This window comes from Heliangelus exortis, chromosome Z (genome assembly GCF_036169615.1).
Source record: "Heliangelus exortis chromosome Z, bHelExo1.hap1, whole genome shotgun sequence".
NCBI lineage: Eukaryota > Metazoa > Chordata > Aves > Apodiformes > Trochilidae > Heliangelus > Heliangelus exortis.
Genome location: NC_092454.1, coordinates 59,563,316 through 59,589,227, shown reverse-complemented (window position 1 = coordinate 59,589,227; position 25,912 = coordinate 59,563,316). Strand labels below are relative to the sequence as shown.

The window sequence follows — 25,912 nt, the reverse complement described above, 5'->3', positions numbered from 1 at the left end:
GTCATAAGGGCCTTAGCTAATACTAGCTACTACTTGTTATTAACTAGCTAACTAGCTAATAATATCTGCAAATATCTCTCCATAGTTTTCTGGCAAGAATGCTAGAGAACTACAGAAAGATTTTTTCAATCTTTCTTCTAGAAGAGATTTTTTTATAAAACCTGTTTACATTTTCCGGAAGTAGTTAAGAAGAGGTTCTTGTGTCTCCCGAAACAGAATATGAGCCATCAAGGATGAGGGGGGAAGGGATTCAAGTAACAGGAGAGGAAAACCAAGGGGAATTAAGCTGAAGGGGCAGCAACACTGAGGAGCAAATCTCATGCGTTGGGGACAGAGAAAAATGGGAGAGACAATCTGGAGAAGAAGATAAAACACAGCTTGGTGAGAACACCAGGTGAGAACAGTGGTCAAAAGAGACAGATAAAGAGGGTTGAGGGAAAGAGAGGAAGGAAGATATAGACAATGGGAAAAGTGAAGCAAAAGAAAAATGACCGAGAATTATTTTAATATGAAAATGGATTTTGGAGCTCAACTCCTTCCCCAGGCAATGCTAGTAACTATGCTAATGACACCATCCACATGACATTTATCCGACTATCCCGGTGACATTCATTTCTTCTCAAGTTATTTGTTCACTGTGTAGGCAAGTTCCTGGATGCTGGGTTGTGTTCTCAGGCACAAGAATTTACAGTCCTTTTCCAAGCCTGCTCTGTACATCCATTACCTCTGTCTGCTCACAAAGTGTAGAGTTGTTTTTATGGTCATTTTATGCTTTTGGTGTCAGTGCCTTGGTAAGCTAAACTTCATGGTTGGCTTTACATATTTAAGCTCATATTTAAGCCAAATCTTCTCAGTGTTCCCTCAACAAGCCTACTGCAACAGCAAAGAAACAAAAGGGAATGCAGACCACTAGTACAAATTTTCTTCCAGCAATAATCTACAGACTTCTTTCCTACAGAAAACCACTTATTTGCAAGTCGACATTATTCAATTTGCTCTGACTTGCCTTCACTGGCTTTAATAATATGCATCTGTAAGATGTGGAAAACTGGAATTAAAAGCTGTAATTCTCTGGAATATAAATCAATTGAAACAATCAGTTGAGTAACACCCCAAAAGATTGCCAGATGTACTGACCCAACACACTTCCAACACACAGAGATGCTAACGAGCAGCTCCCTCTTGACTAACAGCTGGTGTTATGCAGAGACAGGTGAAGGAGGTCCAGCACACTACCACTGTGCCTCTGTCATGTTTTGTTTGATAGGTCTTGACTTTCAAACACACACAGAGGCACAGAAGTACAACAAGCAGGTGAACTTCAATAAGTTTGTCACAGGAGTTATCGAAGAAGCCATGCCCTGCCCTGATGTAAAAGGCATCAGCCTCATGGGCCAGAGAAAATCTGTGTGTTACCTCACCAACTAAGGAGGTCACTCAGGGTGTGGTGCTCTGGGAGATGCATGGGGCTTGTGCAAGAGCTGTTGGGGGATGTTCAAGAGAGGACCGAAAGGCAGAGGAAGGGATGGATCCAGATGGTTTGGGGAGGAACAAGTATGGGAAAATAGAGAGATAAGGAGATAAAAGAAGCTGGTCACATCCAAAGAGCTTGCTGGTTGGTGTGCCTGTACTTGATCAGTACAGTCTGTCCTGTCTATTTACTCATCAAACGCTATTTTTAACTATCTTGGTGGGTGTGTTTTCCATTCTTCTGCATGCATGTGTCCATATGGGTTCCTGAGTACAGCAACTGAAGGAGGATCACAGGTCACTGTGACCCATGTCTCACAGCTGCTGTGTGAGCACTAGCAAATCATTCTGGACTCACTGGCACGCGTGGGAACCATGTGTTCATTTTGAGTAACACCCCAGTTAAAATCATGCTTTCTTTCCTCAAGTTGAGAGGACTTCGTCATGGTAATGAACAGATTGTCACTTACGCCAATCTGTCAGTGAAAAATAGCGATCAGGCATTTGCAAGACTCTGAATAAAAGTGTTGGACCAAAACTCTGGACCTCAAATCGATAACTAGCATTACAAAAATACCCATTTAGTATTTTTTCAAAAGGCAAAGGAAGTTATTATACAAATAGGGACTGGAATGGATAACTGATCACCAATTATTACAATTCTACTTACTCGAATCTGTTGAAATTTGGATATCTTTAGCTGATCCCAGTGTCAACCCATCAACGTCATCATCTTCATCTGTGAAAACAGAAACATTTTAAGAAAGGGTTCTTGCTAATTTCAGCTGGGGAGGGGAAGTGTTTGTCACCTAAAGATAGTTTCCATCAAAGAAGCTAGCACAAAGGAATCCAGTCAGAAAAGAACACTTTTTTCTTCTGCCTATTTTGAGGTAATAATCCATACTATACAAGCAGCAATAAAAAGCCCAAACTTGCAATGTCATGTAACTACAGCAAACACGTACCTCAAGGCCTTCTACTACTTGATTTAATATTCCAACTACTGCATTTCATCCTTTTATCAAGCTGCCATGTTTGCCTAGGACTAAAGTGTATGTGGTTTCCAGTAAGTTTTAAATCAACACATCAGCCCAGGAATCACACTAACTAATCTGAAGTATGGGTATCACAGAAATAATTTCCGTAACTTAAAATTAGATTTGCTGATGCACAAAGAGAAAAAAATTACAGTATTCTGTAAAAGGACTCTGACAGAAGCTCATTACTGTCACTAAAAGTTAGGAGCTAACATGCCAGATAATAGCACAGTTCATAAAATCACACATAAAAGATTTAGAAAATATTAAAATAAAGCCTATTAACATTTACATTTCCTTCAGAAAAGTTAGCCTTTTAACTACATTCTCACTCCTGACACTCAGTCCACACAGGAAGACTGGTGCAAATCCAAAGTTTTCTTCTCTAAGAGCCATAGTATGTAGTATAAGCCAGCCCAGTGTGCTGATCATGTAACCATGTTCAGACTCTCACCCATGGAAACACCCAGTCAGTCTGCACTGGGCTGCAGACACAGTGCCCAAAAGATAGAATCCAGGCAACACTTTTATAAAACCTATGAAAAGCTATGCCTTGCAGCTGAGGAAGAAAGAAGGAAACCAAAGCACAAAAAAAGAGGAAAAAAAAATAAAATCAGTTATGACAGACCTTCAAATCAAAATATTTACTGGGGAAGTTAGAATACTAATGCAGGAAAACCTTACAAGAATCAGAATCACAGTATGTCAAAAAGGGTACTTAGCAGGAGTCAGAAAATGGAGATCAGGTAAGTTCCTGAATACTCGGGTAGTGCTTTAACTGACTACAAACACACCCAACATTGAGCATTTTAGAATATAAAGGAAGGGCTGAAATTCTCTCTCTGTTATAACTAATTAACAACCAGAGTAAATTCAGTTTCAAACTGGAGAGAAATTTAGACAATATGGTCTTGAAACACTCTGGAATAAATGGAAGTTAGATGTGTTCTTGAATTTTACTTCAGACAAAATCAAATTAAGAGCAAGTAAATACAACAATAAGAACTGAAGTAATTTCTGATTGCTTCCAATCTTCTTTTTTACATTCAGATAGGAAGAAGTTGGTATCTTAATATTATTACTTTTTCTCTCTCAGTCTGGACAGTAAGAAAATCTACCTGAAACTCATCTTGGAAATACTTTAATGAAGTTCAATGACATCTTTTCAAATATGCTAGGACAGGACTCAGCTGGAAGAACATGAGGTAACTGCTCTACCATTGCTTCCTCTGGTAGGCCAAGAGTTTTGAAAAGCCACTTTCAGCACAGAGATGTTGACTGAATACTGGCCATGAAGCTTTGCATTTACTCAGTGGACAAAGCTGATGTGGAACAAATGCAGGGTAACAACAGTGTGTCCATTCTCTGTCTTGGACAAGTCACCTGGGACTTCCCAACCATCATCTTGGTAAGCACTGTGCCTGCAGCAGGTCACTCATGCACAGACTGCTCTTGTCACAGGCTCCTGAGCAATGCCCTTCAACATCTGTAACAACAGAGGGGCATCCTCTGTACATGCTGTGGCATGAGAACTTCTGAATGAGCATGCTGCATGACACCCATCCCACTGAAGTGAGGACAGAAGTGTTGATTATCCTCCAACAAAGCTGAAATGCACCCTGTTCCCTGGAAACATTCCTAATGTGCATGTGATCTTTAATGATAGCTGCAATCCAGATGTTACACTGCCCCTGGAAAGATGGTGGCAACTCCTAGAGTAGCTGTCACAAGCTATTCCCTAATCAGAGGAACTTCCAAAACATCCTGAAGAGTGTCGTGTCAGGGAGCTACCATGACACACCTTGGTAACTTTTGGCAGATACTAGGAGCTAGTTGATTTTTGAAAAAGATGCAGTTCTGTTCTGTTATCATGGGTAACAAGAAGCTACAGCAGAGCTCCCTCAGTGCAGAACGATGCAAGAACTATGTGAGGGCAATTCCCAGCTCTGCCTTTAAGGAAGAATTTGGGCAGAAGAAAAGACCTGTGGAGCTGTGGTATTTCTTGCTGTTGGCAGGAAGCTGCAGACAGCTCATCTCCAGCAGGCAATAGAAAGAGACTCCAGCATCAGTAGGATGTGAACAGTGCAAGCAGGAGACATACATGAAATATCACACCTTACACACCACAGACTGCAAGGCAGGCACTGCACTGCAAATACTGTTCTCAGTGACGTGCACCGAGCCACAGCCGTGGCTCACCGACCATGAAAAGGAAGATTCCAAGTACTGGGGACAGCCAGCAAGTTCAGAGGTATACCTAGGACCATCAACAGGACGAAGTGTGAGCATCCCCAAATGAGCCCAAGGAGCAGAGATTCTCACACACCAGGAGAAAAAAAAGCTGGTGTTAGAGAAGATACTTTTCAGGGTGCTACTATATTTTATTTGGGTATTTGAAGTTGAGCACTATAAAAAGGCATTCTGTCTGTCCAGATGTGATTATTTTTCTTTGTTTTTCTTTTGTATCACATTGAAATACTGGAAACAGTTCAAATTAATTTAATGAGTACTATCCCTTCCCCATAAATCTGTTTCTGATCACCAGCTAATGACTGACCTGCACTGTGTTCCCTCAGTTCAAAGCGTAAGTCATACATTTTAATTAAAGGAATGCACAAAACATGACTATTTTGGAAAAAAGCGAATTCCTGTAACACAAATTCATACACTTAGCATGTAGTCTAAGTTCTGGAATGGAAAACCAGTTCTTTCATCACGCAAAATAATAAATGAAGAGACTAGAAGATACAGCAGCTAGAACCTTGAATTCTTTCACTCATGGTCAATTTTTACTTAGGAGCTGATTTAAAGATTAAAGGAAAAAGGGTAAGTCTGATATATTAAAAGAACACATCACTGTTCAAAAGACAAACAGTATCAGAAAAGTTATACCTGAAGAAGCCATTTAGAAGGTTTGAGAGTAACTTCTGTTAACAAAAGCACAAGTTTATCTTCACATAAGCTTTTGGGATGCTTTTAGAATAACTAACAGTAGACCTGAATCTAGGTTCCTAATTAGCCTTCCAGCAAAACCAAGCTCATCCAGATTGTTCAATTCTAGTCTTTTTTACACCAGAAGCATTAAAAACTCCATGACTTTCAAGTATGTGCTGTACTTCACTTTCGTCCACCAGTGAGCCAATTAAGAAAAATAACTCACCGGAAAAAACCAAGCCAACCAACAAAAGCAATAGAATGCCTCCTCTCTCCTTTCACATTTTTATAGGTCACTTCATTGTACCCATGTCAAGTAGACTTGGGGCTATGTTGTTTGTGCAGCTGCAGGACTCCTTCTATAGCTTCTGCACGGAATAACACTGCTTGCAACCAACTGCCTTCACCCAAACCAAATCTGCCTCTTCAAAGCAAAATTTCTAGAGCAAAATGTCAGGTTGAGAAAACTGTATTTGCAAATATTTAACTTTCACAAACCGTATTTTGCATCACTTTAATTGCTTTCCTATTGTATCCAAGCATCAAAATAAAGGCTTTAAAAGAATAATAGTAACAACAATAATCATAAAAATATAAATTGGAAAATGATTCCATGGCTTAAAAACATTCTCCTAAGAGCTGTTAAACAAACATACACTCTAGATGGCAGCAGAACATTATCCTGCTAAATACACAACTTCCTCTCAGGACAGAAATCTTAAAAGGACAGATGCTTAATCAAAGAGGCAAATAAAAGTATCTGTATACATGACATGCCAAATAAAAACCAATGTGTATATCAGCAAGTGTTTGTAACAATGATAACATTAATCTGCTATGCAAACTTTTGATTTTACATTTTCACTTTCTGCATGCTTACTATTTAAAAGAGTTTCCAAATTGCCCTGCTCCAGTAAAGACACATTTCAGCATTTTGCACATGCTCTGCATTTAAAAAACTATACTCTGTCACAGAAATAGTGAAGCAATAGTTTTGTCACAAAACTCAGTAAAAATTAGAAAACGTCTGATTAAGTGCACTAAAGCACTAAATTAAACATGGCCATCAATTACTTGCATTCAACTTTGAAAATTTTTACCTGTTTCAGTTTGTAGATTTTCTGATATTCGGAAGCAATGCAGTTTGCTGAAGTTGCGAGAAAATAACTGCACACAGCTTGGAGGAAGAATCATATTCCTTAATCTTCCAAAAGTACATTCTGGTGTGACAATTATGTAGCAAGCAGCATGAGCCTATAAACAGAAGCTCTGATTAAGAACTTACTGAAACACAAAGAAAGTAAATGTATTTACTACAAAAATTGCACCGGAATTTGAAAATTTAGGCTAGAACCTATCTAGACTCTTAGTAAATCACTTTCATGAAATGAATGACTCATTTTTTATGCTTGATTTTCATTTGTTCCATTCAGCTTTTGTGCAACCAGTAACTGGAAGTCTTAAGAGTGAAGAAACTCTAAGTACTGTTACTACTGCTCTAAGAAAAACTAAACATTTTCATATAACCTGTGGAAAAGTTTAAAGTTTTGGATTCAAACCAATGTTCCATGGATGTTCCATTCTGTACACATATTTACTGGGGTAGGTGGGAAAGGTAGGCAGATTATAATGAATAGTTTGAAAACAGCAATCTTCTCTTACACAGCTGTAGTGTAGTCACTTGCTGATGCAGAGGTAACACTATTTAGAGTTTTATTCCAAAACATGACTGGCTAGGTTTTGCTTTTATCCTTGCACAAGATCCTCTGCTATCACTGTACATACCTTTGTATGTGTCTTCATACAGCATGTCACGCTTATTAGGCTGTTCCCAAAGACATCCCACCTCATAGATTATGAATCACACTAAAAATTCAAACCCCACGTATTTTTAAAAAATTAAATTATCCAAATCATACCTGAAATACTGAATAACCTCAGAGTTTTACTTTAGATTATTACTATACAGAGTGCCTCATCTTGCATTAAATGGCAAATTAATGATTTATTACATACATATTACATAGCACCTGGTGCTACTTTACACTTCAATCATACTTTAGTAAATGGTAGCATTAAGTGGATAGACCAATAGTTCTTTATACAGCAGACTGTGTATTAGTGCATGAAAAGCTGTGGCGCAGGAATTAAACATGTGTCATGTGAATGGCAAAACACAGCTCAAAAAACCCTCAAGAACACAGGTTAAGAACTGTTCTACACTTAAAGAAGAGTAAGCATAGTAGAATGGTAAATCTTTGACCTAGCAAAATTCATGTGATTTGAAAGACACTCAAGTTTCACACAGGCAAAGTGTGAAATCTATAAAGATTAGTCCTTGTTAAATTTTAATTCCATTGAATGTACATAAAGTTTAACTGTGATTTGAGAATGGCTAATTTTAATGACTAATGAAGGGGAATATTTTCTAACTAAGTCATAAATAGATATACTTTTATATAAGTAAGTGTATAACAGAAGTCTATTTATAAAATGCATGTAAAGTATACCCAATGTGTACAAATTACACTTTATGTACACAAAGGTAAATTTATATAAAATGTTTACATAAGCATGTGCATATATATACATATATATGTATGGTTCCCACAGATATACACAACAGCACAACCTACCAGGATGCCACACCATTCACATCGCATGCCAGAGAGCACTTCTGAAGAGCCACAGGTTTTTTTGCAAACTTCACAACGAGCGCTAGAGGAGAGGTTTCCCTCCCTCCAGTGGTGGTGGTAAGTATCCTGGGGAAACACATCACAACTTAGCATTCCATAAACAGATACCAAAGCATCTTCAACCTAAAATCAACAATTCAAATAATTCTGAGGAATCTGCAACAGACAAGGATGTTAAGTATTTTCTCACTATAAATATGAACAACAATCTTACATTTCACCAAAAGTTCATCAAACTATCAAAAAAATTATCACATAGTGCTTTTCTTCACAGTCCACCAAAACCAGTGTTCTTTTAAGAAAAAAGTCCTGAGAGGTCAGTATTATGCTTGTATTTTAGAGTGAGAAACTGGGCAGTGTTGCCTCAGGCAGACTGCAGGAAGCCTGCGGAACTTGATAATGTTTGCCAAGGATGCAATGCAGCCAACAGCTCAACATAGGAGTTCCTTGCCAGCTTCTGCAGTGCACATTTTTAGGTAAGATGCTTGATTTTGTTTTTCTTTTTAATTAGAGCACTATATAGTGTACAGACTTTTCTTCACGGCTTCAGTAAGCACATGGGTATGTCAGAATTCAAGTTCAACTCACTACCTATGATACATTCTGAAGCTAAACATTTCCTTTGCCTGCTAGTAAAGAACAAAAGCACTTTGATAACTGGCAGCATGTGAAAGAAAAGGCCACAAATCCTCCTTCTCCTCTAGCCCGTATCTTCACGCAGAAAATTAATGACCACATTCTGATGCAGAGGCATCTACATTTACCTGGTCCTGGTGCCCATCCTGGTGACACTGCCGGCAGTCACTGCACGCAAACAGGATACAGTCTGCATGCACATGCAGCTCACAAACTGAAAGCATGAAAACAAGGAAGCCTATTTAGGCTGGAAAACTGAAGATTTTTGCATTTCCTCCCTCTCACCCTTCATTCCTTCAATAGACTTCCACTACCTTTTCACACCATACTTTTTTCCTTCATACTCTTCTCCATTCAGCAAAGACAGACAATAAAGTCAGTCCTAATACTGCTCCATTTCCCGTCTTAAACCTATGCAGCAAGTATAAGGAAAGCCTGAGCTACATTTGCTCATAATCACTTGCCATATTTCCTCCAATACAGCAAGATGAATTTGTAACAACTGATCAGCTTATTAGAGCTTTGTCCTAGAGCTTCACAGAACAACTGTCAACTGCCATAGAACCATGCCTGAAGTCTACCTTGATTTAAGCACGTGCAAAATAAGCTCATCATAACAAACTCCTATGTTAATCTCGGAAAACATCTGTCCAAGGTGTTTTCATACTGTGAATTACCACTTCATTGTCAGTAAAAGGAAATACTAATTTTTTTTCAGCACACTCTCCTCATGAGGTAAGCTTAGCGCTGTCTTCCGAAATACATCACACATGCAGGTGGAAGAAGTTTTAGTGGAGTCTATAAGGTTTTAGGCAAATGGTTGTAAGTAAAGTACCTCCGTTATTTAAAAGCTGACTCAAGGTATCAGGTGTGAAAGAAAATGATATTCTGCCTCCCAAAAATCAGCTAAAATACTATGCTGCAAAGAATCAGTCAGTAAAAAAATACAACTAAGATATCAATACATAGCAAAGATCTCAATGCCTAGTTTTATTTCTGCAAGAGTTATGAAAGTTCTCTATGGAGGAAAGTTCTCTCTGTCATAGACAGAGATGGGTGAAAAAGATCCTCCCTAAGTTGCTTTTTGAAGACTTATGCATACAATATGGAGCTCCTGGAGCAAGTCCAGAGGAGAGCCATGAAGATGACCTGAGGGCTGGAGCACCTCTTCTATGAAGGCAGGCTGAGAGAGGTGGGGTTATTCAGCCTAAAGAAGAGAAGATGCCTTACAGTGGCCTTCCAGTTCCCGAAGGAGGATTACAAGTAAGCTAGAGAGAGACTTTTTGCAAGGGCATGTAGTCATAGAACAAAGCGAAAGGCTTTAAACTGGAAGAGGGTACATTTAATTTTAGGCATTAGGAAGAAATTCTTTACTGTGAGGGTGGTGAGACACTGGCACAAGCTGCCCAGGGAAGCTGTGGATGCTGCATCCCTGGAACTGTTCAAGGCCAGGCTGGATGGGGCTTTGAGCAACCTGGTTTAATGGGAGGTGTCCCTGCCCATGCCAGGGGGGGTGGAACTTGGTGATCTTTAAGGTCTCTTCCAACCCAAACGATGCTATGATTCTGTAAAGTACTCTGGGAAGGCACGCAACTTTTTGTTGAGAAAATCAAAGGCAAGTGTCAAATTCTTCAAATATTTTTTTCTGTTCTGTTCAAACAGGTTATTGCTTCAAGCACTTCATAAAAATCTGAAGACCGTAACCTGAAGATTGGAAGGTGGCAACTGGACGTTAGCCACAGTATCTGAAAGGATCTTGAAAACAGTATTAAATTATAGAGAAAACAAATACCTTATTTTGAAATCAGGCTCTAGACAAGGTGATCAGCACTAACACTGTCTTAATCTAATCCTTACTCCAACAGGAGACCATCACCTACCATCATCTCAAAAACAAGCCTCTTTTAACAACATTAAGTTGACCACAAACATTCATCTGCAGCTCCCTCTAACACACATCCTGATTTAAGATCAAGAACTGTTACATGAGATGCAACATGGTCCCTCCTCTGCTCACTGTTCTCCATATTCACAATGCCCTTACTAGATTTTGTAAGAACACAGTGGGAGCTTTTTCCCTTGTTTTAACTCACATTTGCTGCCTCTAAGACCAAGCAGAACTCAGAATAATGGAGAAAAGGAATGCATGTGACAGGCAGAAGTGTCACAGGAGCTAAACCCTTAAGAGGTCTAACCCACTGAGAAAAGAGATTAAGTTTTAGTAGGTGAAGACCAAAACAAATAAGAAGGCCTACAAAAAAAATGTTCCATCTTCATCAGCTCTCCCATAATCTACACAATTCTTTACCTCACATCAATCATTTTCCATTTCTGTTCTATTTATAGTCATAAATGTGCTGTGAATTCCTTCATAATTGCCAAAAAAACAAGTTGTTCAATTTCAGATACAAAACCTTGGCAGAATAACCCTTAAAATGTGTACTGCCTTCCTCCCCAGAAAAACTGTTACCCCTGGTTCATGCTCAGAAAGTAACTATTGTACTAAAACACTGAATAACTTAAGAGTTATTCCCTTTGTCTCAAGCCCTTCCAGGAAAACAAGGGAGAGCAACTTTCACCATCATCTCACCATCACCAACTCTTCACTGTTGCCAGTCAACTCTACAGTAAAAGTAGCCCTCCAAATCAATTAGTAATTGTCAGCAGAACCTGGAGTCCAAATATTGAAAGCCTGCAGTATCAGTACAGGCTTAGGGATAAGGTTTTAGAAAGCAGTCCTGCAGAAAAGGACTTCAGGGTGCTTCTGGATAAAAAGCTGGACATGAGCCAACAGTGTGTGCTTGCAGCCCAGAATGGCATCCTGGGCTGCATCTAAAGAATCCTGACCAGCAGATGATGAGAGGTGATTCTGCCACTTTGCTCTGGTAAGACCTCACCTGGATTACTGTGTCCAGCTCTGGAGCCCTCAACACAAAGAAATGGACCTGATGGAGCAGGTCCAGCAAAGGGCCATGCAAATGATCAGGAGACTGGAAAAACCTCTTCTACAAAGATAGTTTGAGGGAGCTGGGCTTGTTCAGGCCAATATGTATTTCATATAAAATTCTGTCTTTTTGGGATGATTTAATTTAATTTTTCTTTTTTCAGAGAATCCATGATAGAACACTCAGAACAGTACTATTTTGACAAATAACATTTTCAAATATCTTTCCACTGAAGGCACCTCATCCCCATTGCAAGCATAGATATCTGAGACTAGTAACACAGAAACAGTATAGTCCACTCTTTTGTATAAAGGGGGAGGTTTTAGAAACACGAATACTTAGTTATTTGCTGAATCAAAAGCTTCTACTGGAAACAGAAATAAATTACCTCAACAGGATAAATCTTTCTTTTGCAATAATAGCTTTTCCTTCTTTGCACATCTTGGGAATGTACTCATTGTACACCATTAACACCACAGCCTTGCTCACAGTAATTTGAGGAAAAATGAACAAGCATACATACTTGCTTGACAGGGCTTGTCATTTATTGAAGGATATTGATTTACAGTTCCTTAAACTGAAGGAGCATTTCCACGATGAACAAATGGACGATAAACAATCAAAAATCTCAAACTAAGTAAAAACGTGTGTGTGTGTGTGCACATACTCTTAAAGTATGCAAGGCAAACAAAGTGTACCTTACTGGATAACACAGAGGTGGCTATATGAGCAGGGCTGTTAAGTTACCTTCACATCGAAAAGCAGGTGAATCCAATGACTTCCTGCACACAGTGCAAAACTTCCTTTTGTAATGTCCTGGAGGCCCAAAACAGTGTGCAACTGGAACCTGCCAATGAAAAACATGTGAGACATCAGTCACAACTTTCAAAGTGCCAGATACAATTCACAGGAACTGTATTAGCCTGCAAGACATATTAGTATATGCAACAAACTTCAGTAAGCTTAAGAAAAAATGTACAGGAAAATCATCCTTTTAAAAAAAAACCAACTTAAAAATACTTTTGAAATACTTTATTTTAAATAATTATATTAAAATAAAATCTTCTTTAAATTATTTGGTTTTAATATGTGAGTTATATACTTCTAAGTGCTCATCGGTTTCTTGATGTTTTCAAGTGTCATGAATCCAGATGTTTCCTCTGGGTCCAGTGCTGTGTTACCACCTGAAGTCACAGCTCCTCTCATTAGTATTCTTCATTGAACCAAGGACAATAAAAGAGTAATACAGAATCACAGAGCAGTTTGGATTAGAGGAGACCTTAAAGACCATCTAGTTCCAGCCCCCCTGCCATGAGCAGGGACACAGTCATACATGTACATGAAATACCCTCAAGACACACTCAAGGAGACTTTTAAAAGCTCAGTACTGGCACAGTCTGGCATTATCCACATGCCTTTAACTCCACTCTGAAAACAGCCCAGCCAGCTGGGACAAAGGCACTGGTCTTCCCCAAATTCCCCAAAGCTTCAAAACTTAAGTGGTACTGAGATCCAGGTCCTGCATGCTGAGGTTCTTGTTGATGGGAGGTCGAAAACTATACATTTCAATATCCTCCTGGCAAGAGCTGGACCAACAATCTTAAGAAATATATTCCTATTATGCTATTCACTTGTCCTAAAAAGATTTTTTTTCTTGTTTTGTGATTAATAACAAAGAGTGGAAGTGACAGTAGCAAAAGAACAATAGAAGAAAATATGAAAAATTAAGAATAAGAAACATACTTGAGCTTTATATTTGTTCTAGAGATAACTCTTCCTCCAAGACGCACACCTTTACTGACATTCACATTAGAAGTAAGTCAGACAGCTGCTTCTCCTCACAGATGTACTAGTAAACAATCCTCCAAAGTTAATAAGCAGGATTTAAGTTTTTCTCCTTATATTAGGGTTTTCCTGGGAACCACTAGCAGCACATCTCACACATACTTGCAGACTGAACCTGATGATGCAGAAAGTTGTTTCCAGTTATAAAGGTCTGGTTCCCACCAGTGTTTCTTCCTCTGAATGTGCCAGAACAGTCACACTCAACAATCCCAAACTTTGAGCATGTGAAATGAAGTAAACAAGATGAAATTTTGCCAGACATAACATGAGGAACAAGGAACACTGCTGAAAGTTTAATCAAGAAAAATCACTAACACTCAAACTGCAAAGCATGCAGTTCCCCCAGTCCTCTGCAGAATTAATCTTTGGGGGATAAAGGAGGATGAAGAGAGTTATAAAATATCCCTGTGCTATGGAATGTCAACAAGCTCACACAGAGCAGTTTTTGGTCAAGCAGAGTCACCAGTTCATTGTCCCAACAGAACGCTGTCTGGACGAACCCTTGGTCTCTGCCTGTCCAGATCCAAGGCTCCCCACCACACCAGACTGCCAGACAGCCTACCAAAAGGATTTTGTATCTGTATCTCTTTAAGATTATACAGTACAGAAGACCACCACCTCCACAAGTTTCAAATTTTTACTTTTAACAGAAGTATTGAATAAAAATACAAACCATACAAACTGTCTTCCACTTCTATCAACCCAAATAGAAATTTCATTATCTGCACCCCTCCATCTCTAATTGACATTAAGTTCTTGGTTGACTTGTGCTATTTTTTTTTAAATAGACTACTCTAGCCATACAACACATTTATTAAAAAATGATTTTTTTTTCGTTGGGTAAAAAAAAAAAAAATACTGGAGAACCTAGGGAACTTTAATCACACTATCTCAGATTAAGTCCAGTGCTTGTAATGCCTACCAACTTCTCCTGCACTTCCATGCAACATCTTCAGCAGAAAGGAAAAACCAAGCCTCCCCTTACAGTAATATGCCAGTCATCTGGATCAGCTGTTCTGGGGATAAAGTACCAGAGCTGTTTTCTTGCTTCAGCTGCTTGAAAAATAAAAGAATTCCAATTCCAGTTTTGAGAGAGAAGGCTACTTGCTCAAAATTCACCCTACACAATTAGTTCAAGAGTAGAAAGAGCTAATGAGAAAGGCTCTGTGAGCACAACCCCAGACAGACACAGCAATTGCAAGGAGTCCTGAAAAGCCCTGGTGGTTTTTTTATTTTTCATTTTTTGTTTTTTTTTCAGATAGCTTTTCTGCAAATCCTAGCCTGTCTGCAGGTTTCAAGCTGTAGCAATATTTTCCTTGAGACCAGATGCAGAGGAGACCTTCTGTAGCTCTGGAGTAGTGAATGACCTGCTTTGGACACTCAGCAAAGAGCACCCCACGCCCTCAGCTTCCCATGTTTGAAACATTCCCTGTGGTTGTTCAGACAGACTTTGATTACAGTCCTCTGAATTCTCAAGTCACTGCCAAAAAGAAGGAAAGAAGCCGCTGACTGAAAATTTGTCTTAAAAAAAACCCAAACACCAACAAAAAACCCAAACCAACCCATCAAACAAACAAATAAAAAAGAAAGTTTGTTTTAGTAGTAAATCGCTTTAGTAGTAACAGGTATAAAACCACTGAAGAGACTGGTGGGAAATGGGATGGCAATAAGATGGGAGAAAAGGCAAGTAAGTAAGTACAAGATAATGAACTCGTCACTTACATGAGCAGCTACCTGCATTTCTTTCATTGCTGATCAAGTTCAAAGCAAAAAACAAAACAAAACAAAAAACCCCCAACAAAACTTACTGGGAACACCAGTGAGGCAGCATGTCAGAATATGAAATGTTCCATATTACTCTTTAATTTATACCAACCACGATAAATATAGCAAAGAACAGACATATGAGATGGCCTACAGAAAGTTAATTGACAAGCATTTTACACAGCTTTGCCAGTACTACTTAAACTACTTGATACAAACCACTAAATCAATTGCCTCAGAAAAATATGGAAAATGTCTGCTATTAATACCACTAAACAACATCTAAGTGCCCTTGTACTATTGATCAGAAGCTCATTGACAGAAAGTATAGTGGTAACCTTCCAGCATAAGCTGCAGAATGACTTTGCACACATGGCAAGATACTACTAGCTCCTATTTTGTTTCCTGCCATCTGTTAAGAAATCCAGAGCATTACCGAATATAACACATTTCTGCAAAAGTTCATATCATCCTGCAATAAAATTTGATCCTTTAGACACACAAAACTTAGGTTCTAAGCCCTCCAGTGCATTCTGTGCACAGAAGCTCTACATTATACAGAAAAGAAGAGCAACAAACTGCTCGTCACATCTACACTTAGAAGAAAAAGAAAGGATAAGATTGGCTCTGTTCAGTCATACCCTTCATTCTGAAATGCCACAGGGTATCAAGCATGTGGCCAATAGCAGATCATGAATTTAAGTGCTTTCCCACTGAGGTGGCATCTCCTCAATGAGAAGCCCAGCTTCAAACCCAAACCCACTGGCTCACCAACAGAACCAGGACAGGTCAAGCCTTGCTGGTCTGTGGTCTTCTGGATGTTTCAGTGGGTAAAAACACAGCTCCAGGAAGGGCTATTCCTCACTCAACTGCAGCTGCTTTTCTACCAGCTCAGGCAAAATAAAGTTTGTAGCCTGAATCCTGAGCCAAAGACTACCAGGCTCAAGGTAAATACAAATACATGCAATGTCATAGTGGCAGCTGCTGTGTTGGGCACTCTTAAAACAGAACAACCTACTTTTCCTAGGCCTGTGTCTAAATCCTATTTTACCCCTGTATTTCTTTCCTGATCACATCAGAGAGACTTGCACTTGGCAGGATTTTGCAAAACACACTGAACACGCTATTTACCAATTGGTGTTAAAAAGCAATTTTAAGCACAGATTCCATATGGAGGTTCTGAAATCAGATAAAAATGCAAAGTTAAATGGTGACTCAACATATCATAGGACAGGAGAGATGAAAAAATTAAATAATCAGTTATCAAAATGTGAGTTGGGGCCAATGCAAGGGCATAACACACACATCCACTTGTAACATCTACGTAGAACATCCATTCTAGGATTCACTGTATCCAGGCACTTTTTCCTCCATCCTACAGATCTCTGTGACAGGATGCTGGGCCTTACATAATGCTCTCAAGGAACCTTTGTGATGGGGAGTATCCAGTGCATTCCTACAACTTCAAATCAAGAATATATTATAATTCAACTAGAAAATGAGACTTGTATAAGAGCTTTCCACTGCAATTAACTAACACTTTTTATACTGGAAAGAGAAAATGATATGCAAAAGACAGTCACTTCTTGCTTATCACCAGAACAAATGTCCCTCTCTTTTCATCAAGATAAAGATCAAGAATAAAAAGAAACAAACACACTCCATAACACCTGTGGTTGATACAGCTATGAGGTTTGTCTGGCAGCTCACAGCTTACCAGGCAGCTTGCATCAAGTTTCAATAGAACATAAAAAACTCTGTTAAGCTTGTGAACTAGAGGGTGCCAGCCAAGGCACTATCACTTTGGGGAGGAAAAGGATGAAAATTTGATGCAATGCCAACATCACCAGCAAGAACTTTTTCACCCTATTTGGATTCTAAATAATGCCATGTGGCAGCTACACTCCAAGGAACTGCCTTCCTGAAAAAACAGGTATGGGTCAAGTGTTGAAGAACTTGGGGACAAACATTTTTAATGAGGGTGGTCAAGGCTATCCAGCAAGTGCCCAGGTGAAAAACAATATCATAGAATGGTTTGGGTTGGAAGAGACCTTTAAAGGTCAGCTAGTCCAACCTCCTACAGTGAGCAGTGCGTAGGTCAACTAAATTATGTTGCTTGGAGCCCCATCCAGAGAGACCTTGAATGTTTCCAGGGATGGGTTATCTATCACCTCTCTGGGAAACCTATTCCAGTGTTTCACCACCCAGATAGTGAAAAATTACTTTTTATATGTAGTCTAAATCTACCCTCTTTCAGTTTAAAACTGTAAGTGCCGTCACAATAGGCCATACTGAAAAGATCAGCTTGGAGTTCAAGGGTTGTTAGGACACTATGAAAAAAGTCCTCAGAGCAGCAAAGCCTCTTTATCACAGACGTATAAAAGGCAAAGAAGACAGACGTTTCCAAAACTTTTTCTTATAACATCTAATATAAAAGAGAAAAAATATTTCACATATATTTTGTGAAGCTGAGTTCATGTTACAGCCCTAACTCCACCAACAGCCCTATCAAAATACAAGATGAGCAGAATTTAAAAATGTCCTTTGATGGAGACATGCCAAATAAGAGTAATTTCAATATGAGATGTAACAATAATAAACTACCTTATTCACAAACAATGTATTTCACCCTGTTTTTTATGACTGTCAGCCAGGAGAAGCTGTAAATTTCAGCCAGAATTAACTGAGGCATTTTTTAACCCATGTTGACATGAAAGCTACAACACTGCAACAATCACCAAAGAATGATTTTCCGATATAGGATTTTGATTTATCCTCCTATTCTCTCCAGAACTCCCACCATATCCAACCACATCAAATTCTTCTTCCCAGTTTGCCTCTCTCCCATTTGTTAAGACGTCTATGAGCCACATGCAGCAACACTGCTCTAAAACTAGTTCTTATGGGCAGTCACACATAAACCCATCAGACCTTCCTGACAACTGAATGAGAGGGAATACACATTTCACTATTCCAAGTGAAACAGTAACCAAATCTTGATGAGCTTTGCCTCACACTTGATTGGGGATCCCCATGACTTCTCAGCCAAGCAACAGAGGTAGGCATACAAAGTAAATGAATAGGAGGTTGTGTCCCAGCACAGAAGTCTGTCCTTCAGCTACTGAAAAATAAGATGCTGCTGTTGCATATGCCAAGTATGATGTGTCCGATTCAGAACAGACTGCCAGATGGGGGCTTAAGAGGATTTACCCTAGCCTGAGTATCCCTTTTTCCTCTACTCTACTTACAGGTCGTGAGGCACTGAACCACCTGCACACAGCTGAGCCCAGAAGCCAACTGAAGGACTCAGGACAGCACCTTTTTGCCTGAGCAGAGACCCTGCAAACACAGCAGCCCCCTCGCCCACTGACACAACCTCTGCACACAGAGGCCAACCACAGCCTCAACTACAAAGCTAAGTTTTATTTTAGCACAGAAAGCTTCAGGAGGAGGTGATGACCTAAACCAACATTTTTCCATTCTAGACAGCTTGGCTTTAAGAACAAAATAATTTTCACAAGCATCTTATCAACCTTCTCGAAGTGGAAACGTTTAGAACTTAATTGCAGCAATGCGCCAACACAACAACAAAGAAAAACAAGTACAGCAAATGCTCAACACCACTAAAACCACCTTCAACATACTCTCACCTTCAACATACTCTCAATTCCACTTAATGTTCAAATGACAATTATAAAGAAAACAGACAGAAACACTTCTACAGAAAATCTAAGGTTAAAAAAGCTGTAAAAGACCTTTAATTGCAACCTTTAGGGAGAAATAAAAATTCACATTACACACTTAATAAAAGAGGGTTGGGGGTTTTTTCCAGTTATTTTTTTGTTGGGTCTTTGGGGGTGGGTTTTTTTCTTTGTTTTTTTCAGGCTCCTTTTGTTATTGTTTTGTTTTTTACACATCTCAGAGTAAACAAGTGTTTAGGGGAATGCAGTGGAGCGGGTTTGAATTTGAAAAAACTGTCAAGACCATATCAGTGAAACAAATCACATCCCCTGCAAACCACAAAAACACAAACTTGTTGAGAAGACTGGTCCATGCAGTATTGTTTTGGACCATTATAACCTGGATCCAGTCTGGAATACTAACTGCAGGTGACAATGATTAACAATAGCACAAAAAAATTCTTTGGGAAGCCTTAAGAGACAGCTCCTCAGGAACAACTTGAGGCTGGATGCAGTCATGGCATGCCTGTGACTCTGTGGGCCTTCACTTGACCTTTGGAAGTAAACCCTACTGCCAGGAATAAAAGTTTCCATGAAACATCTGCTAAAAAACTATTCTCTGACAGTTCCAACTTAGTATCAAATGACATGCACTCTGATGAGCTTTAACATTCTTCTCTAGATGAAATCCAGGAGATTAAAAAAAAAAAATTATAAAAACATCTTTTCAGTAATACATGGACTATTAACATGCTAGAAGGAACGAGCAAAAAAGTGACACCTCTTCATAAATGAATAATAATTTGAACAAAGAGCAGGAAGATTAAGAAAATAAACTTTCCACACACTTTATAAATTATTATCTTTTGGTTTTTGCTCTGTTATATTTCTTAAGCAAATGCCAAGTTCAATATTTACTTCGACAGAGGCTGCATGCAAAACAATGTCTCCCATATGGCAGACTTCCCTTGCACAGCAGACCAGGGTTAATACAGCTTGGATGACCACACCAAGGAGGACAAGATTGTCCACAAAGAATAGCACAATCTAGTATTTTCCAAATGTCATCATTAAGAGTTCAGCACAGATAATGCAGAAGACTCTTTACAGCTAAATACAGCAACACTGAACTGCACACAATTTGGGGGGCTGACAACATCTATCAGATAAAACAAATTCTACTGCATAGCAAGGATAGTCGTATTTTACATGTAAACAATAAATAAGTAAAATTCATATGTTGGAGCACATAGAGAATGGGGACTGGCAAAAACCTACACTGACAGCTGTGACTGATCCAAGTGGAAACATTAATTATTTTAAATGCATGGAAAAGCAAAGGAACAAATTTTCATCATGAAAAAGCAAAGGAACAAACACAATTTTGAACAATGAATTAAACTTTGAGCAAATTCACAAAAGAAGCAGTTAAAAATATTTACAACTCTGACTTTAAACTGTTTCCCAGCCAGATTTCTTACTGTTTCACTAGCAACTTTCTAGGTACTGGACACTTTTTTGCCACATAAATTATACTGGTGAAGATGAAAAGTGTCTGAGGAAGAGAAAGTGTGCTGCCAAGACTAACAGCATTACCATTTTGATAAAGCTAACTCAAGTGGCTCATTTCTCTCTGTCCAATTCCTGTAACTTGAGCTACATATTGTTTTAAACTTTCCCGTCTCACCCCCTGCATGTATTTCCACAATGTAAATCAACTTGCAAAGCTTTTTAGGATACAAAGAAGGGAACCAGCTCTCTTTCACCAGGGTCAAGGTGGCTGGTGGCAAATGGCATGGCTTCACAAAGGGCAAATTGTGCCTGATATATCTGATGGTCTTTTATAATGTGGTCACAGCATCAGCAGACAAGGGGAGAGCAAACAGTATCAACTACCTGGTCTTGTGCAAAGTGTTCAACATTGTACTGCATGATAATCCTGGCCTCTAAATTGGAGAGATACGGATTTCATGGATTTACTACTCAGTGGACAAAGAATTGTCTGGATGGTCACACTCTAAGAGTTGTGGTCAACAGCTTGATGTCTAAATGGAGACTGGTGGTGAGTGGTATTCCTCAGGGATCTGTACTGAGTCCCATGCTGTTTAACATCTGTTTTGGTGACATGGACAGCAGAATTGAGTGCACTGTCAGCGAGTCTGGTGACAACACCAACATACATGGTGTGGCAGACACGCTGGAGGGAATGAATGCCACCCAGAGGGACCTGGGCAGACTTGAGAGGTAGACCCATGCCAACCTCATAAAGTTCAACATGGCCAAATCCAAGGTCCTGCACGTTGGGGCAATCCCAAGCAAAAATACAGGCTGGACATAGAATGGACTGAGAACAGCCCTGAGGAGAAGGACTTGGGGTGCTGGTGAATGAGAAGCTCAATGTGAGCTACCAATGCGTGCTCACAACCCAGTGTGCACTCTGGGCTGGATCAAAGCAAATGTTAGCTTGTCCATTTCTGGAGCCCTCAACACAAGAAGCATGGAGCTGCTGGAGAGTCCAAAGGAGGGTCACAAAGATGACCAGAATATTAGAGCATCTCTCCTATGAAAACAGGTTGAGAGAGCTGGGGTTGTTCAGCCTGGAGAAGGCTCCAGGGAGACCTTATAGTGGCTTCCCAGTACCTGAAGAGACCTACAGGAAAGCTGTGGATGGACTTTTTACAGGACATGTAGTGATAGGACATGGGGTTATGGCTTTAAACTAGAATAGGATAGATTTAAATCAGACACCAGGATGAAATTCTTTAGTGTGAGGATGGTGAACACACTCTCCCAGATTGCCCAGGGATGTTTGGGCTTCCCACTCCCTGGAAATGTTCAAAGTCAGCTTGGATGGGGCTTGGAGCAACATGGTCTAGTGAGAGGTGTTCCTGTCCACGGTGGGAGTGTTGGAACTAGATGGTCTTTAAGGTGGTCCCTCTTAAGATGGTCCCTTCCAGCCCAAACCATTCACAGGTTCCCAAGTGTACACAATGTGTTCTCATTAATATGACTTTAGTCAGCATGGTTTGTCTCAGCCTATGTCTCATTTGAGGTTTGCATATGTCTGATTAATGTATTTGTAGTGCTTTACTTCTCTATTAAGTTTCTCATCTCCTTATTCCTTTTCTGCCTTTTCTGTCATTCTTTCCCAACTGGATAATACACTTCGGGGTTTTTTTGTTATTTGTATCCTATTACCTTCTTTAAAGTTAATTCATCTTTAAAAACCTCTAAAAGCAAACTTGTAAACCTGAAGTCTTATGGGAGAAAAAGTCACAGGACATTTGATTGCATCTACTTCAATAATTACCAAAATAAAGAAATCTGAATTATTACCATCAATTGAAATCGTACCTTCTGATTTTCTTTTACTTTGAAATTGTATGTTTTAATGCAATTACCTTGTTCCCCAAACACAATAAACAAGCAAACCTTATGGATGAAGCAAACAGTAGAAGCTAAACACAGCCCCTTTGCTAGGCAGAGAAACTTTAGTGTTTTCCCACTAAGATACAACTACTGTAAAAAATTTGGTGGTGTACAGAGTTGTTCTTCAGGAAAACATACTTTGTGTCAGACAAGAGCAGTGACACCAATTAGTCACCCCACTCCATTATTACTAGACTTCCAGGTAATGACACACAAGTTAGAGCAATATTTAAAGAATGCAAATAAATGTTCTTCAGAGACAGGCTACCCACAAATACCCACAGCAGGGTCTTCTCAAAGGAAATACAACTTTGCTTTTGAGAAGCTATAAAAGCTTCAGTGGTCACTAAAACAATTGATCTAAGCATTACAATATTAACAAGCCACCACCATACTACACTGTGGTCATTAGAGATAAATTTGAGCTATTATCCCAAGAAAGACACAAGGCAGTGTGTGCTTACTCACCCTTACAAGGCTGGGAGCAATACATGAGCATGGTATCTTGACATTCTTGAGGCACTTTTCATGAGACATGAAGTTGCAAACTGCAGAAATAAAACAAGAACCATGAGCAAGTATTCACTTACAAAGGCAATAGTGAGAAACAATAAAAAAAAAAAAATCGTATGGAGTCAAATAAAATTAGGTACACATCTTTTTTATTCTATTAGCTTTTCCCTAGGTCTGTAAACACACACGACCGTCACTTCTTGTAGTGCATGAACTCCAACTTATTTTGTTACTAAGATGTTGGCAATGAAAAAGAAAGGAGAGCTTATCCCAATGTATTACAGGCTGACAGTAAATCTTGCCCTCTCACACTCTCAATTAGCAACAAAATGAGCTCTTAAATTTCAAACACTTCAGATTTTAAACAGTCTGAAAGTCCAAAAAATGCTCTTTGATGTCACGGATGCTTCAAAGTGAATTACTCTACAAGCTAGTGCATGTGACAGGAATAAATGGGAAAAGACACAGTATTGTTGCATATTGAGTATGTGTACAGATGAAGGAGCTGAATTAAAAGGTCACCAGCTGCATATAGCTTTGAAAGTCAAGAGCAACTAATTATTTCTTTTACTGTGGAAGCCAAAGGTTTAGAATTCCACCCGAGCTCCACAAAGCATGCTTTCAAGCAAGACAGTGTTTGAAAAAATAATTTCTCGGGGGGGGGTGATATTTTCTACAGCTTCTAACCATGGATTTACATGGTGTTAAGCCATACAAAGAAAAAAGAGATTCTTTACTTCATTCCCCCCAGTGAGCATTTACTAGGACGTAATGTGTGATTAAGCTATGGCTTTAGAGTCCTCCTTCCTTCAGAATTATTCTCTACCAGCTCACGTGTGAATCCCCAGCAGATGATGAGGCCCTGAACCTCTCATATGGATCTATACACCACTCTCTCCCAGTACCTAGGCAGAAGATCATGTGCCAGTAAAAACTGTTGAGGTTTTCACACACCCCACCTTCACAGAAGCATTTTGAACCACTTCCTCAATTTCACCAGCAACCAAAACAAAACCCACACATGCTTCAAGCTTCCCAGATGCAGTCCACTGCCACTACCAAGGGGATATGCTAGTGCCATTAAAATCAGACAGCTCTTCTCCCTTCTCCTTCTCCAGCTCACTGACTTGTGATTTCACAGCACGGCTTCTCTCATGCCATCTCAAGCATTAAAATCCAGCCAGGTCCACCCTGCTATGCAGCTTACTGCCAGTCCATGTGAAGTAACCTTCCCTTTGATGGCACAAGAAAAAAGGATGACCCTTCTAACTGTTAGCAGTAGGCAGGTATTTTTCTTTATTCTGCAAGTCAGACAGCGACAGAGGTTCATATGGCTTCAATCCACAAATGCAACAATATGGAGTTTTAAATATAAACAGGACCTGTCAAGAACTTCATAAAGGGGTGAGAGCTAGAGAAGAAGAAAGCATCAGTGACTAATGAAATTCAGTGAAATGGCATTGCCTTGCTCATTTTTCTGGTTCAGAAGCAGGCAGAGTAGGAAGGGAAGAATGGAACAAGGCACTGCAGATTGCTCCAAGAAATATTATGATCAGCAACACACATCAGGCAACTAAGTCCACAAAACCAGTATCTTAAAGTGGCCACTGGCTTCATTTTAAGCACTCGTAAGTCAATGAGCAAGTTAGCGAAGCCCTACACAAACACCTAAGAGCATTTAGGAAAGGCAGCTCTAAATCAGCTGAGAGAAGGTATGGACTTCGAGAGATATTCTTCATTTATTCAGACACCTGAAGCCACTACACAATACTATTTAATTTTCTCTTTACAGTGACTACAGCAGAAAAACATGGCCGTGCATGAAGACAGCATCTCATAATTCAGGTAAGGAAATGGCACAGAAAAATATACTGAAGAAAAATTCAAACTGACAACTTCAGACAAGCTGTAAAATTGAAAGGTGAATGAAGGTTTCAGACAAGGATAAAACCAGGAAGGTGCATAAAGATTTTAAATGTTTGACTGAGTGCATACAGAAGAAGGCAACACATAAAATAAAGAACTTCTTAAAATTCCAAGGAAAAGACTGAAGCATTTGCAAAGAATCAAAGTGAAGAGCATCAGGACACAAACTGCAGAGTATCAGCAGGGCCCAAACAGAGATTGTGACATTCTCCATGAAAGAATTTCACCCATTTTTCCAGAGGGATTCATAAATGCCTTTTCTGCTTGGCACACACCTCAACAATGGGACAATGCGCTTGGGCTGTGAGTCCTTTCCTGTCCCATAAGTTTTTAACTCTTACAAGTCACCATTTTGGTTTTGTTTGCCACATCCCTCAAACAAGCAAACAAACAAATGAGTAAGTAAATAAACATAGCAGCAAGCCAACTGAAGCATGAACAGTATTTGTGTGGGAAGCGGAATGCCAAATTTATATCAGTAAGGGCAACTTATTTAAAATTGAAGTTCAGGAGATGAAATGCAAAATTTAGAGGAAAAAAGCATGTAAATAAAAAGCAAGAGGACAGGCTGCTCTACTTACAGGAAGATGATTTCTTCAAACACACAAACTCAGTGACAATCTACCAGCAAACACATCTTTGGATTGTCCACGTCAAAAGAGAAATTTCAGCCTCAGCTTTCAGAGGCAGTATACAAAACTGATAGTTTCAGTCAGTCTGAAGCACTCAAAAGCAGCCTTTAGCCAAGCATTCCCAAGAGTACCTGACTAAGTACAGATACTATGGGAGAGACACACACCTGAGGGATAATTGACAAAACAGTACCTGCAATCTTCAGATTGGACTTTGAACACAAGGCACATATACCCAGGCTTAAACTGTGTGAGGCTATACAACACCAAGGGAGGACAAACAGATGGGGTGTCAAGAGACATTGAGAGAAGCCACAAAAAGTTTACTTGCAGGTTTGGGGGACTTCATGTGGTCTCTCAGAGCAACTAAATGTACATTCAGGCATACAGCAGCAACCCCATTTG

The 25,912-nt window shown here is 39.4% G+C and overlaps 1 protein-coding gene across 2 annotated transcripts in view; it reads right to left on the bottom strand.

The window, feature by feature from the left end:
- The window catches only part of DGKQ (diacylglycerol kinase theta), a 79,652-nt gene that overhangs the window by 35,960 nt on the left and 17,780 nt on the right, over positions 1-25,912 (bottom strand). For both annotated transcript variants that reach the window (XM_071732167.1, XM_071732168.1), the window contains exons 2-7: positions 22,905-22,984; positions 12,466-12,565; positions 8,902-8,987; positions 8,078-8,203; positions 6,542-6,695; positions 2,141-2,209 (exon numbers count right to left, since the gene is read on the bottom strand). In XM_071732167.1, coding sequence (XP_071588268.1) covers positions 2,141-2,209; positions 6,542-6,695; positions 8,078-8,203; positions 8,902-8,987; positions 12,466-12,565; positions 22,905-22,984 — 615 coding nt within the window. The remainder of the gene's footprint in view (positions 1-2,140; positions 2,210-6,541; positions 6,696-8,077; positions 8,204-8,901; positions 8,988-12,465; positions 12,566-22,904; positions 22,985-25,912) is intronic.